The 13,618-nt window shown below is 34.4% G+C and overlaps 1 protein-coding gene across 1 annotated transcript in view; it reads left to right on the forward strand.

The window, feature by feature from the left end:
- Positions 1–13,618, forward strand: part of LOC129004775 (calcium release-activated calcium channel protein 1) — a 110,713-nt gene that overhangs the window by 68,933 nt on the left and 28,162 nt on the right. The window contains exon 3 of the mRNA XM_054433405.1: positions 7,029–7,151. Coding sequence (XP_054289380.1) covers positions 7,029–7,151 — 123 coding nt within the window. The remainder of the gene's footprint in view (positions 1–7,028; positions 7,152–13,618) is intronic.

Below are 13,618 nucleotides of genomic sequence, written 5' to 3' on the forward strand. Positions count from 1 at the left end.
CATCTTGGTAAGTTTGGTTAAAAATTTTCAGCCGCTATTGAGATTATATGTTATAAAGTTTGCATTGAAGTAGATCCCAAAGAGCTTCTCTTCGCTCCGCTCAATTATAATGTGTGAAGAACCAAGTATTGCGCAGATCTGAAGTTGAAGCCACAAACACGTTGAAGCACGTAATCCAATAGGATTCAAACAACACCACGTGGCAAATTAGGTTATAACTACCTTTTATTTATTATGAATATGGGCAGGGCCGTACTCAGACTGGGTTTTCCGGATGATTTTACCCCCCCCCCCCAACATATACTTCAAGGGGAGGCGGGCCTGGCCTAATATCATTACCAGGGCCTGCCAAAGCTGGGTACAGACTTGGATAAGGGGATGGTTCCACAGTTGTAATTTCTCTTGTTTATACTTTGACATAAACCCTTTAGAATTAATTTAGCTTGGATTTAAACCTAATTATGCATGTGAAATATTAATCACGAGTATTTAAATGACACCTTCTGACTCTGAACTCGTCTTTCTGTGCTATTTATTGTTAAATGCTAAGAGTAGGGAGACAAACATGTGAAGACGAATTTATTGACACTATAAATAACAACAATAAGTTTCATCATAAATATAATCCTTCATAATTATGTTACAAGAAAGCATTCACTTTTGGATACTAAAGTAAAAGTGGAAGAAATCCAAACCATACACATGTTACATGTATATTGGTTTTCTCCATGTTAAGATTGATTATTTTCAACTGGGTTGGTCATACATACTGTTGGACGATTAACAGCAGTGGAGGATTTAGGATACTTGCGGCCCTCTAGGCCTAACTAACCCCAATGGTCCCAGCATCTTATGTCGAACTTCCCTGCAATCAAGGTGACACCATTATTGTTATGTTACCTGCGTTTGTTGAAAATTTATACATTTTTGTTCTAAAAATTGTTTTGTACAAAAAACTGCGGCCCTAGACATAGAGGGCATAGAGGGCCTGGTGGTAAATCCGGCACTGATTAACAGGGCATAATTCTTTTACTACTACTCTTCATGAAAATTCATAAGTGTAAACACAGCTAATAAATAGTAGCCTTTTACATCGCATCAAGCCAGTAACCAAACAAAAATTGATTTTTATTGATTTTAGTAAAGCTTTTGATACCCTAGAACACAATAAAATTGCAGTGGCTTTAGAAAAAGCAGGAATTAGAGGTCCATGTAAAGACTGGTTTATAAACTATAAAAAAAAAACAGAAAAATTAAAGTAAGATTAAATGATAAATTTAGTGAAGAAAAAGAATTAGAATACGGTGTACCCCAAGGAAGTATATTAGTGCCTTTGATGTACCTAATTTATGTAAATGAGCTGCCAGATGCTATATTTTTTCATGTTTTTGAAAGTTTTATTTTTTAAGACCACTATGCCCTGATAGAGTACTGATTCAAATCTGCCATGCTTTTGTCCATTCTAAGTTTAGTTATGGAATTTTTTTTGGGGGGTAGTACAAACGTTAGTTATATTAAGCCTATAATTACTCTCCAGAAAACTTACATTCGGATAATATGCAAGGAGAAATTTAGAACAGAATTGTAACCGTTATTCTCCAAATTAAATATATTACCGTTAAGATATCTTTACTTATTTAAGGTTTTAATTTTATTCTACAAAGTAAGTAAGTGGAAATGTTGGTGCTGTTGTCGATTGTAACCCTGAGCGTCGCATAACTAGATATGCTCATAATGTAAGACTTCCGGCCAAAACCCAATACTTCTTTTTTCCAAAAGACCTTCACTTACCTGGGTCCTAAATTTCTTAATGTTATTCCTAAACGTATTTTAAATATAAATTCAAACCAGTCCTTAAAGAAATCATCAAAAACATACTTATTGAGTATGGAAATAGAGGATTTCCATAAACAATAATTTTTGATAATGCAATGATGAATTTAATAATTTTACTCAATGTCAAATAATTCAAACTATTGATGAAATTTTCAGTAATTTATCTAGGATATGGAACATCACTTAATTTTACGAAGAGATTCTGTGGTTATAAATTTTAAATTATATTCAGTCCGTAGCAGGGGCTTCTTATTTTTTTATAATATATATAAATATCCGTTAGATAAGATTTTTGTTACATGTTAAGTCTTTTGAAATGAAATATGATTTACAGCATTTTAAAAGAAAATTGACACAAACTTGTTACTGACAAGAACAATTAAATACAAAAATTAAGTCTTTTACCGTCTTTTGTGTTAAATCCGACAGAATATTCAGATTTTCAACAACATTTCAAGCACAAACACAAGCGTGTGTTCACTAATTCAGTCTTTTGTTAACCTTTATGTCCTATTTTTCTATAAACAAGAATTGTATTTGAATTTGTCAAGATGGCCCATTAATTAATTTATGTTGTCATTTCATGTTAGCTAATATTATATTTCAATCACTTTGTATTTATACTTGCGTGCAAACTCCTATGTGCGAACAGGAAAATCTTTTCCTAGCACGTTAGTAATTTATTTCCATACCTATATAGAATAAGTTGTAGCTAAGATTTAAATTGTGATAATTTAGTATGTGTCTAAGTAAATATTTTACCTTCGTCAGGCCAGTTTGACGTTTGTATTTTTAAGATACATGCTAAGAAATAGTTTTGCATTTTAATCAAATTTGTAAAAATATTTTTTGGAAATAAAAAATACTTTGACTTTGACATAGGTGCATGTCTCAAAGGGGCCCACACCCTTACAATTTACAAAATAATGCCAATGGTCATGTTTTATCAACATAGATAGTACCTCATTATTACTCTGAGATAGTACGTTAATTGGTGGCGTGGTAATTTTTCTGAATGGGAATGGTCACCATGGTCTGAAAACTAACATCAGAGATGATCATGACTTTGCCAAGGTCGCAGAAGACAATGATAGTGTATACGTGACTGTGGAAGGTGTCCACAATTTTTCCATGATCACAGGAGATGTTGACGATTTTCCTGCCATCGCAGGAGACATACTTATCAGATTTGAATACTATTTTAAATTGATAACACTCATACAGCAGCTGTTAAGCTATGGCTCAGAAAAAACACTAGTCGTTTAATAATTTATGACACTATTGGAAAAAGCAGATTAGGCACGCAACACCTTTCCTTCATATTCCTGCCCCACTACACCAAGAAAATAGGCCTACTTGGAAAAACATGGCATCCTCTTGAAAAAAACTTGAATTTTATGGCATAATTGGTGTTCAAAATTCTCTTTTCAAATCGTACCTCAGCAATCGGTTGAACAAAAAAGTTTTTGCAAACGGCAAATTTTCTCAACTATCTGAGGTTAACCTCGGTGTACCACAGGGGTCTGTTCTTGGGCCTCTCTTGTTTTTAATTATGATCAATGATCTGGAATACAATGTTAGCTATAGTTCTGTAATGTTTGCAGACGATGTAAGTTTTTTTGGTTCAAGTTCAAATGTTAATGGAAAGGAAATAAAAGAAACGTCTTATAACACTTAAAACATATATTTACGCTTATACTGTTACTCACAAGACAGTAAATATACAAAAAAGATGGTAAGTGGTGATCGATTTCGATTGGACACTCCAATCATCATCAGACCCAATAGGCGAATGACAAGAATCTTGAATGGCGTCCCTACTTATACCCTATTGGCTACCGGAAGCACCGGCCAATACATTTTTATAAGTACAACTGGAATCAAAATGTATTTGTTCATTAATCAACTTATTTCTATCTTTACATTTTTCCTTATAAATACCCATGTAGCACAGATGGTTGGGCCAACGTTGGCCAACTGTGGGACAGTTGGTCGATGGTTGGTTGGAGCTTCCACAACCAACCAACCGTTGTCCAACTGTATATCTCGTAGTTGGGCCAACCAATATTTACAACTGTGGACCAACATCGGTTCATTGTTAATGAAATACATTAATATGCATTGTTGGGTATCATACATCAAGCCAACCGTTGTCCAACCGTTTTTCACTCCGTTGGACCAACAAAAGATACTTTTGTTGGACCAACGATGGTCCATAGTTGAGTTTACACGACTTTCATTCTCTGGGTCTAGCTTTCACAACATAATTATAATAAAATATCTGGTTTTACAATACCTTTATCAGTTCCAAAAGTTTCCAAAAATTTTGGAACTGATAAAGGTATTGTAAAACCAGATATTTTATATATTACAGTTCCGGGGCTACAACAATGAATTTTAATAATTATAATAATGCAAATATTTTTAAAATTAATATTCTTTAACTTATTTGCAACAATTTAAGGGGAAAGAGTAATTAATCATATAACAGTCAATTATAATAGCATTAATAATCTAACGGTAATTAATTAATCTATATTCAAATACCAGTATCCTCTCTAACTCCAAAAAAAAAAATAACTACTTATAATGCCTTAACAGATTAACAGAATCATATTATACTGTGTAGTATCAAAAATGTTTGAAGTATTGCGACCATTGCAACTGTCGGCTACTCTTTCACCACTTTAAAACTCTCTGAATCAACAATCACAGATAGCTCAGTGGTAAGGTAAGAGGCTCATAAGTCGAAGGACCCGGGTTCGAGACCCGTCTGGGCCAAAAATTTTGTTCCAGCTTTTTTTCAAAATTTGTTTTTATGAACTATTTAATCAATTTACTCAACTAATAATTATGCTTTTCGTACTAAATCTTTATTATTTTGTGTGAAATAATTTTGGTTGGGCCATTGTTGGACAAAGGTTGGCTGGAAAACAGTTTAAAGAGGTGACATTTCTACCGTTGGCCAACTGTGTGGCTCCACAATTTACCAACGTTGGCCCAACCATCTGTGCTACATCCTACATGGGTATACAATTCTTCCCAAGCATTCATTACATATCCTTTCTTACAATCCTTTAAAATATCTAGACTATCCTCCATTTTTCCTAGTGAGTGCCCATTTTAATGAAATGCAATGTTAATGAAACACATTTTAAATTAGGCTAATTCACATGATTGACGAAGCTTATGAATGGTATAAATCAAATTTATTGTTACGAAATTTAGATAAAATACAAAAAATCTTATTTTATATAAAGAGCTCTGAGTACAATAAGTATAAGTTTGTTAAACCTTCTAGGTATCACTCTTGATACTAGACTGTCTTGGAACCACCAAATCAATAATGTCAATAAGGGTCATCTGCCTATTGAGGAAATTAAAAAATTGCGTTGAAATTAGTTACCTTAAAATGGTATACTTTGCTCTATTCCAGAGTGTCATGACCTATGGCCTTCTTATAGGGGTAGTGGCAGTAATGTCTATGATGTTTTGATTTTGCAAAAGAGAGCTGTTAGATTTGTCAATAATGCACCCTATCTAGCTCACTGTAGGCCTCTTTTTGTTGATAGTAAAATATAACTGTTTTAAATATGTAAATCTTTCTATGTTTGTTGCATGTTGAAAGAAAATTCGGTAGTTCAGTTTTAAATGAAAACGTTCACTCATACAATACTAGAAGCTCTCACTGTGTCTCATGTTACTTTTGCTAGACTAAGTTAGGTGAAAAATTCTTTTGAATTCATAGGTACCTTTCAACTTTCACTTTTCAACAAACTAAATTACACTTCTCACCATGTTAATTATAAAGACCACTATGTACAGACGGTTAGCCATCCTTTTTACAAACTAGATGAGTTTTTTAAAAGTGATATTTCAAATCTGATGTTTTAAAAGCAAACACAATGACCCCAACTTGTTCAGTTTTTTGTGCCATTCTAGTCATATTTATTTAGTAAACTTGTTTCTAAAGTTAACCATTTTGATATAGTATTATTTTTATCAACCTTTGTTAATTTGTTTCAAAATCTATTTTTATCATCCTGTCATAATAGTATTGTTTCTATGTACTCGTTCTCTTTTGAATTGTATTTTGCCCATATTTTTTTGCCTTATGTTTCACTATGTACCTGCCATTAGTAGACTAGATTTTAGATTAGAACCAGGACAGCTTGTCGTCTTAACTTATTTGATTAAATTACCTTTGTTACTAGGCCTATATTATGTGAAATATTAAATTACATTTTAATATTATGTAGCAAATTACGAACCCTTTTGCACTGTAAAATGTTTAAAGGGAATTAAGATTCTTATTTTTATTTTTGATACGAGATCGCGGCTAACTTATAACTACCGATTTGTTATTTTCTTGTTGATTTCCCAATGCACAGTCTTATCTTTAAATTTTGCGGCCAATCTTGACCCGAATTAACCTGAGTTATACAGATTGAGTTTGAAGTCCCTTCCCCTCTAATTTTTTTTAAACAGTGTAAGTTAGAATGTTTCAACTCCGCACATCTTTGTTAGAACTTGTTTTTCATGGGTTCGTTGACTCTCAACCACAAAAGGCATTTCTTGAATCTGCCATTTTGAATCTTTTAACAGCTGCCATTTTTTACTCAGTTGTTCTTTTGAGCTCAAATTTGCGGCATTACGCTCTACTAATAAATACCGTTAATTTGATGTGCATATCGATCGATGCTTTCGTTTATGATTTTCTTCTGCCTTCTACCGCCCCTTTGGAGGTAGCGTATAACAATGCAAATTCAATGAATCTTTGAACAGCTGTAATTTTTTACTCGATTGTCCATTTGAGGTCCAGTTTGCGGCATTGGTTTTAGCTCAACAATACCTTTAATTTGATGAACATGTCAACCTATTCTTACATTTAAGAATCTCGGCTTACTCCTCGTCAACCGTCCCCCGTTGGAAGTGGAGATTCAATGAACCCATGAAAAACAAGATATTTAGGTCCAACAAAGATGAGCTTAACATTCTAACTTTTAAAAAACGGTAGGGGGAAGGGACTACAAACTCACCCTGTAGATTAACCATATTAAAGTAGTCTAATTACTTAAAATTTCTTATTTGTATGAGTACAAAATACCATTAGACAGATATAATAATAGAGGTTCTCTGGAAGTTGTTAAGAGTAAGCCTAGTAGCACACAATAATTTATTTAATGTTACAGATGTCCAATTCAGGCGAGACTCTCAACTCGCCGAGTTACCTGTCATGGCGCAAGTTGCAACTTAGCAGAGCAAAACTGCAGGCCTCTAGCAAAACATCAGCCCTTCTATCCGGATTTGCCATGGTAATTCCACATTATAATTCATTGTATTTAAATTCATTGTACTCAATTCATTGTATATAATTAGCTTTATACAGTAACAAATAGAAGATCTTATCAATCACATTACTCAAAATCCCAAGAATCAAGAAGTTTATTCACCATTGAGTAATACAAGATTACAATTAATAGGTCCATCAGTTATACATTGAAAGACGGTACCAAGATAAGTTGAAGATGAGCCACACTGCCAGGACTTTGGGCGTAATACTCAGGGTGTCTAGTTTATTTCCATTATAAAATTCAAGACTAATTCCAGACTTTTCAAGACTAATTCCAGATTTTTCAAGACTAGTTTTTTCAACAATTAGTGGGCGTTGATACCAAAATGTATCGATTCTCGATTCTTGATACCGATACCAATTTTTATAGCTTAACCAAAATTACTAAATAATACTACTGTACACCAACCCCTGTCTTTGTCCTAAAGTAGTATTATGATAATGAGGAGTTTTCAAGTAAAGAAATAATGCAGCAATAAAAAATTCTAACAAGCAAATTTGGTTGTTTTTTTATCATGAAATCTTCCGCATACCGTACGTTTAGACATCATCATTGACTGCAGCGGTTACAGAAACATGATCGTTGTCGTCCGCGCGGCAAAATCATGAACATTTCCCGCGGCCGTGTAGACATCATCGTCATCTCCCGCGGTCACGGAAACGTCATCGTCGTCGTCCGGGATCGCGGCAAAATCATGAACATTTCCCGCGGCTGTTTAGACATCACCGTCGTCTCCCGCGGTCACGGAAATGTCATCGTCATCTCCTGCGGTCACGGAAACGTCATCGTCGTCGTCCGCGATCACGGCAAAATCATGAACATTTCCCGCGGCCGTGTAGACATCATCGTTGTCTCCCACGGTCGCCAGCAGCTCCACTTTCCCAGATTGAGGCTGGAGGTAGGCAGGAGAGGGTTCTCTTAATTTTGACCTAAGCTGTATAATGGCCTCCCTGTGCTTGTCTGATTCTACTTGTAGTACAGTTGGCTCTCGAAAGTCCGACACTTAACAGTCCGACACGCTCGGTAGTCCGACGCTGCGGCAAACTACAGTAGACAGCTGTCTAGACTGACATCGGTCTAGGCGTCTCACGTGTTTCCGGTAGCTGGTTCCAGTGTTCAGTAGCGAAGTGACTCGTGCATACGTACTGTACTTTTGGTGATCAAGTGACAGTTTACCTTCAGTGTTTTTAGTGTTAGAGTTTTGTTAAGTGTTGTGTGATGGCGAGCACAAGTGGAACCAATAAACGTAAGCATAAAACATTAACTCTTCCCGAAAAATGGGAAATTATTAAGAGGTATGACCGTGGTGAAACTCCCACGGCTATTTCTAAGGTTTATGACATCGGGCGACCTACCGTTTATGACATTGTGAAAAATAGGGAAAAAATAGAACATTTTATAAAATGTGTTGAAGACGATTCTAAGAGAAAAACACTTAAAATGAGCGAATATCCCCAAGTTGAGGAAGCTCTTTATGCGTGGTTTAAACAGCAAAGAAACAGACATGCCCCGATTTCTGGGGATATTTTAAAAGAGAAAGCACGGTTTTTTTATCGTGAAATCATCAAAAAAGATGATTTTCGTGCCAGCGATGGCTGGTTTGAAAATTTCAAAAAGCGACACGGTATTCGTTTCTTACAGATGAGTGGAGAGAAACTATCTGCCGATGTGACAGAAATTTCTAACTTTATTGAGACCCTTCAAGCTAAAATCACTGAACTAGGCCTTACGCCTGAACAAGTTTACAATGCCGACGAAACCGGCATTGAGACGTAATTCTCTTCAGTAAGTGGGACAGTTATGAGCCTATATACCATACTATGAAATGCTGCCAGTTTATGTTGTGTTGGGTGGTTTGATTGGGCGTGAATTACGTGGTCAGTGGTAGTTGGTTTTCTATATATGTTGAAGCTGAAATTGTTTTTCGTTCTGGTGATAGTTAAGTCTAGGTAGTTAAGGGATTTTTCAGATTCTATTTCTAGGGTGAACTTAAGTTTTGGGTGGATGGTGTTGATATATTTCAGTAGGACTTCGAGCTGTCTTTTGTTACCTTGGAATGCAACTATGATGTCGTCAGCATATCTGTGGTATTCTTATATTTTAGAAGTTTGTCTGTTCTTTTCATTGTTCAGGATTTCGGTGTTCAACCTACCACGGAAAGATTAACAACTCCTTCCATAAAATCCTAGAAGAACAAGGACTCAAAGTTGCTTACAGATCAACAAACAACCTCGGAAGCTTGTTAAACAAAAAGGAACCAACGACTACAGACAACTTTGAGGGTACGGGAGTCTACAAATTAAATTGTGGCTCTTGCCCTAAATTCTATATTGGGCAAACGGGCAGAAGTTTCTACCAACGCTTCAAAGAACATCTTCCCAAAAAGAATCCAACCAGCTCATCAACATATTCCGAACATTTAATCTCAGAAAACCACTCTTATACCTCAATAGATGTTAACTTAGAGATCCTACACAAAGCCCCAAAAAACAACAAATTAAATACAATAGAGCATTTTCATATATATAACGCTACCAAAACGGATCCATCCCTCATACTAAACGACCAAAGAAACTTTGCCTCAAACATCATGTTTGATTCACTAATTGAAATAAAAAATAAAAAGTTCAATGAAATATCATCAAACACCTAATCGCAAAAATACATTACTCTATGGAGTGATAACAACCATACAAAAAATTTGAAGTCACTAAAATCATCCTTATCACATCTCAACTTTTGGAGGTTAGGATTGACAGACAAGATCATGGCCATGCATCTAACCTCTCCACTGTGTCTTTGTAAATATTTATGTATAATCAGTGTTTATATTTGTAAATATCCTACTCAACCGACAATATCTCAAGTAAGAGATGAAACACAAAAAGTTTAGCTTAGCCTAGGACTGACGATAACGCTCCGGCGTAGAAACCTAGGTCTCCACAATAAATTAATTGGATCGTAAGGTAAGCCTTAGATTATAATAACTCTAATTAAGTCATGGAAAAATGTTTGGCCAGAAAACCCACTCCTCCAAAATAACAACGATGGAAATGACAATGGTCAAGATGACAACGGAGTTGTGGAGGACACACTAACACTTTGCGATGATATTAACGTTTCGCAAGAATCTTCAGAAGACCTAAGAAGATGGGTATTAGACGACAACCTGTGTGCTGACCTAACAGATGAAGATATAGTACAGGAAGTCATATCTAATGAACAAGACGACACAATTGAGGAGGCCGTGGAGGCAAAATACACGATCAGCTGTGACGAAGCTATGTTGGCTGCAAACACTTTGATTCGCTGGTGTGAAGAGCGTGGACTTGACTTGAACAACGTGTTAATGTTGAGACACATTCAAGAAAATGCAATGACAGACTGTTTGCGTAAAAAGAAACAAAAGACTATCACAGATGTTTTCAACCCGTAAATGTGTAGGCCTACACCGTAGTTACAGTACAGTAATTACAATGTTGTAATGTATTTAGAAAAAACGGAGCACTAGCCTACATTGTATTTTAGTTTTGATTTATACTGTACTGATTTTTGTATTTTTATATGCAATAAATCTTTCTTTTTTGTAATATGTAATGCCTAAGTTGATTAGTTTATACCTATAACAGTTAAATAGTACGTGATATGTATTAAAAACTGGGTTTTCTTAACGTATGCAGTTAAATTCAGTGAAATAAAGCTAACCTTTGGTAATCCGACGTTTTTGGTAATCCGACACCCCCCCGGTCCCGTAACTGTCGGACTATCGAGAGCCAACTGTAGTTTCGTTCTTATCACAGGGTCTCGCAATCCCCTGATGAACTGTAAACGTAGCATAGTTTCAGCTGTAGATTTTCCACAAGAACATTTGAATTCACATTCACATATTGATGAAAAATATGAAGATATTAAAGAACAATTGAAATTCATTCCAGCATTAGAAAAAGAGGTGATTAAGTTGCAAAATATTATACAAGAGAAGAACAAACAAATTGGAGAACTTCAGGCTCGTGTGATACAACTGGAGCAATATGGACGTAATAGAAATTTAGAAATAAGTGAAGTTGCTGAGAAGAAGGGTGAAGATGTGGAAGAAATTGTTGTTAATGTGGCCAAGGGACTTGGAGTGAACCTAGAGAAGAATGACATCGAGGCTGCGCATCGCCTGCCAAAGACCAGAGGTGCTACCCGACCGGCAACCATTATTGTCCAGTTTGCTCGGAGGAAGAAGAGGGATGAGGTGTTTGCCGAGAGGAAGAAAGTGGTGACTAACTCCCAGGTGACCGGATTGAATAGCGACCGAATATACGTAAGTGAGAACCTAACTCCTCATTTCAGAAACTTACTCAAAGAGGTAAAAAAGAAGGCAAAGGATCTTGGTTATAAATACATTTGGTACAAATATGGCAGCGTCAATGTGAGAAAGACTGATGATCAAGATGTGATCTCTATCACTGAAACGTCTCAGCTAGGAAAAATAAAGTGAAAGATATTTGTTTTCTCACTTTGTTTCTTTGGTATAATAAAATTGAATGCAGCCATTTGATATATTAGAAATAGAGGAACATATTACCTTTAACCACAAAGATGTTAAACTTTTTGAAAACTCTTGCATAAAGAACAAATATCAAACTGGAATTACTATATTGCATTTAAATATTAGATCCATAAGAATTAACTGGGATAATTTTTGTATTATGTTTAGTAATAGTATTGTTAATCTTTTTGATGTTATGATTTTTACTGAGGTTAATGTTAAGGATGATTTGTTGGACTTGCTTAGTTTATTCAGATTAAGTAATTTTTGCATGTTTCATAATTTAAGGAAAGGAAAGAAGGGAGGAGGGAGGTGAAAGGAGGGAGGTGGTGCTCAGATCACGCACCCTCTTGATTTAATTGTGCTTTGTGTCTACAGACCTACCGTGTATACCAAAATTGCATATGATATTTTTTTTTCTAGCTTGCGTTCACTTTTACAATATTCTATTCTTAAGAATCCTAAATCCTTTTTTATACTTACAGGAGATTTTAACATTGATATTTTGAAAAATAGTTCTCAATCTGAAGAGTTTCTTTCAATATTAAATTCATTCAATCTTTTTACAACTATAAAGGTACCCACTGCAACCTCAGGGTTTTTAGGTTCGTGCTTGGAACTCTCTTTTATTACCAATTTCCTTGCTAATAGCCTATTTTAATTTGAAACTTTTTTTTATGATAATAAAGTTAGCCTATGATTTCTTTTTTTTACTAAATAATTTTATATAGAATTTGGATAAGGTTGTTCTAAAACAAAAGTTTTTACTTGAATCAAGAATATAAATTTTAACAGCTAGGAGGCTACTCGATCCACCTCAGAATTAGGCTAATGTTCTCAAATTGTCCAACACTTAAATAGAATTGTCTGTAATAATAAGATGGAGATTACCAAATTTCTTCCAAGTTTCCACATTTCTTCTTGTTTAAACTATTTGAAATAACTAGACTATTGGTTTAGCTTTTCACTTTTTACTAGAAAATATTTTAATATAAAAATCATACAAACTAGTTTTTACACTTTCATCAGGCTAGTTAATGGTAGAAGAAGGAAATCCAGTTGTTACCTAACACATGTTTTTAGCAACAATGTCTTCTAGGTCTTCAAGGTCTTCTAGATCTTGAAGTTCACTTTTAGTCACTCAGGCCAATTAATATTATATGAAATTTAATTTGGGTAAATTACTTTTTGAGATTTTGTTTGGATATATATAATTATTTTTACTTTAGCTTGTGTTTGAAATAGATTTTAAGCATAGTATATTTCAAATAGGTTTTTGGGCTTAATTGACTGGTAATAGGCTATTTATATATTATTTAATTATACAAAATTTTATGAACTGTTGCAATATCCCCGCAGAAACTGAATATTACAGGTAATATGAGGTTTCGATACACAGTGAAATAAATTTTGGTTTGAAATGTGAACATTTAATAAAATAAGACTTAACTATTAATGAAGAACGATGGGTAGAACATGGTTATTGAAATACAAATACTTAATCAACACAATTATTGAATCATGAACAATATAACAACAAAATTATAACAATTAATAACATTAAAGATAGGAGAAGGAAGTACTATTGTTTATGTATTGGGGACAATGGGGTAATATGACTTTCTCATCACTATTATTATAGTTCATATGAGTTATTGTTCCTTAACGTCTTTTCTCACTTCACACTTTTTAAGTTAATATTTCATTACACTGCAGAGCGTCTATTTTATGTTTTCAATTTACATATTTCTTCTGGTATTTAATTCACTTTGTGGAGTGTCTATATTATTTACATTTAACTATTTACATGGGTTTAAGGTCTCTCTACACACACTTTTCATTTAATTTTCTTCAATTTAAAATTTTCTTTAAATAAACTATTATTTTCATT

The sequence above is a fragment of the Macrosteles quadrilineatus genome, unplaced genomic scaffold (assembly GCF_028750875.1).
Source record: "Macrosteles quadrilineatus isolate MER2022 unplaced genomic scaffold, UCM_ALF_1.0 Scaffold_1__1_contigs__length_201487025, whole genome shotgun sequence".
NCBI lineage: Eukaryota > Metazoa > Arthropoda > Insecta > Hemiptera > Cicadellidae > Macrosteles > Macrosteles quadrilineatus.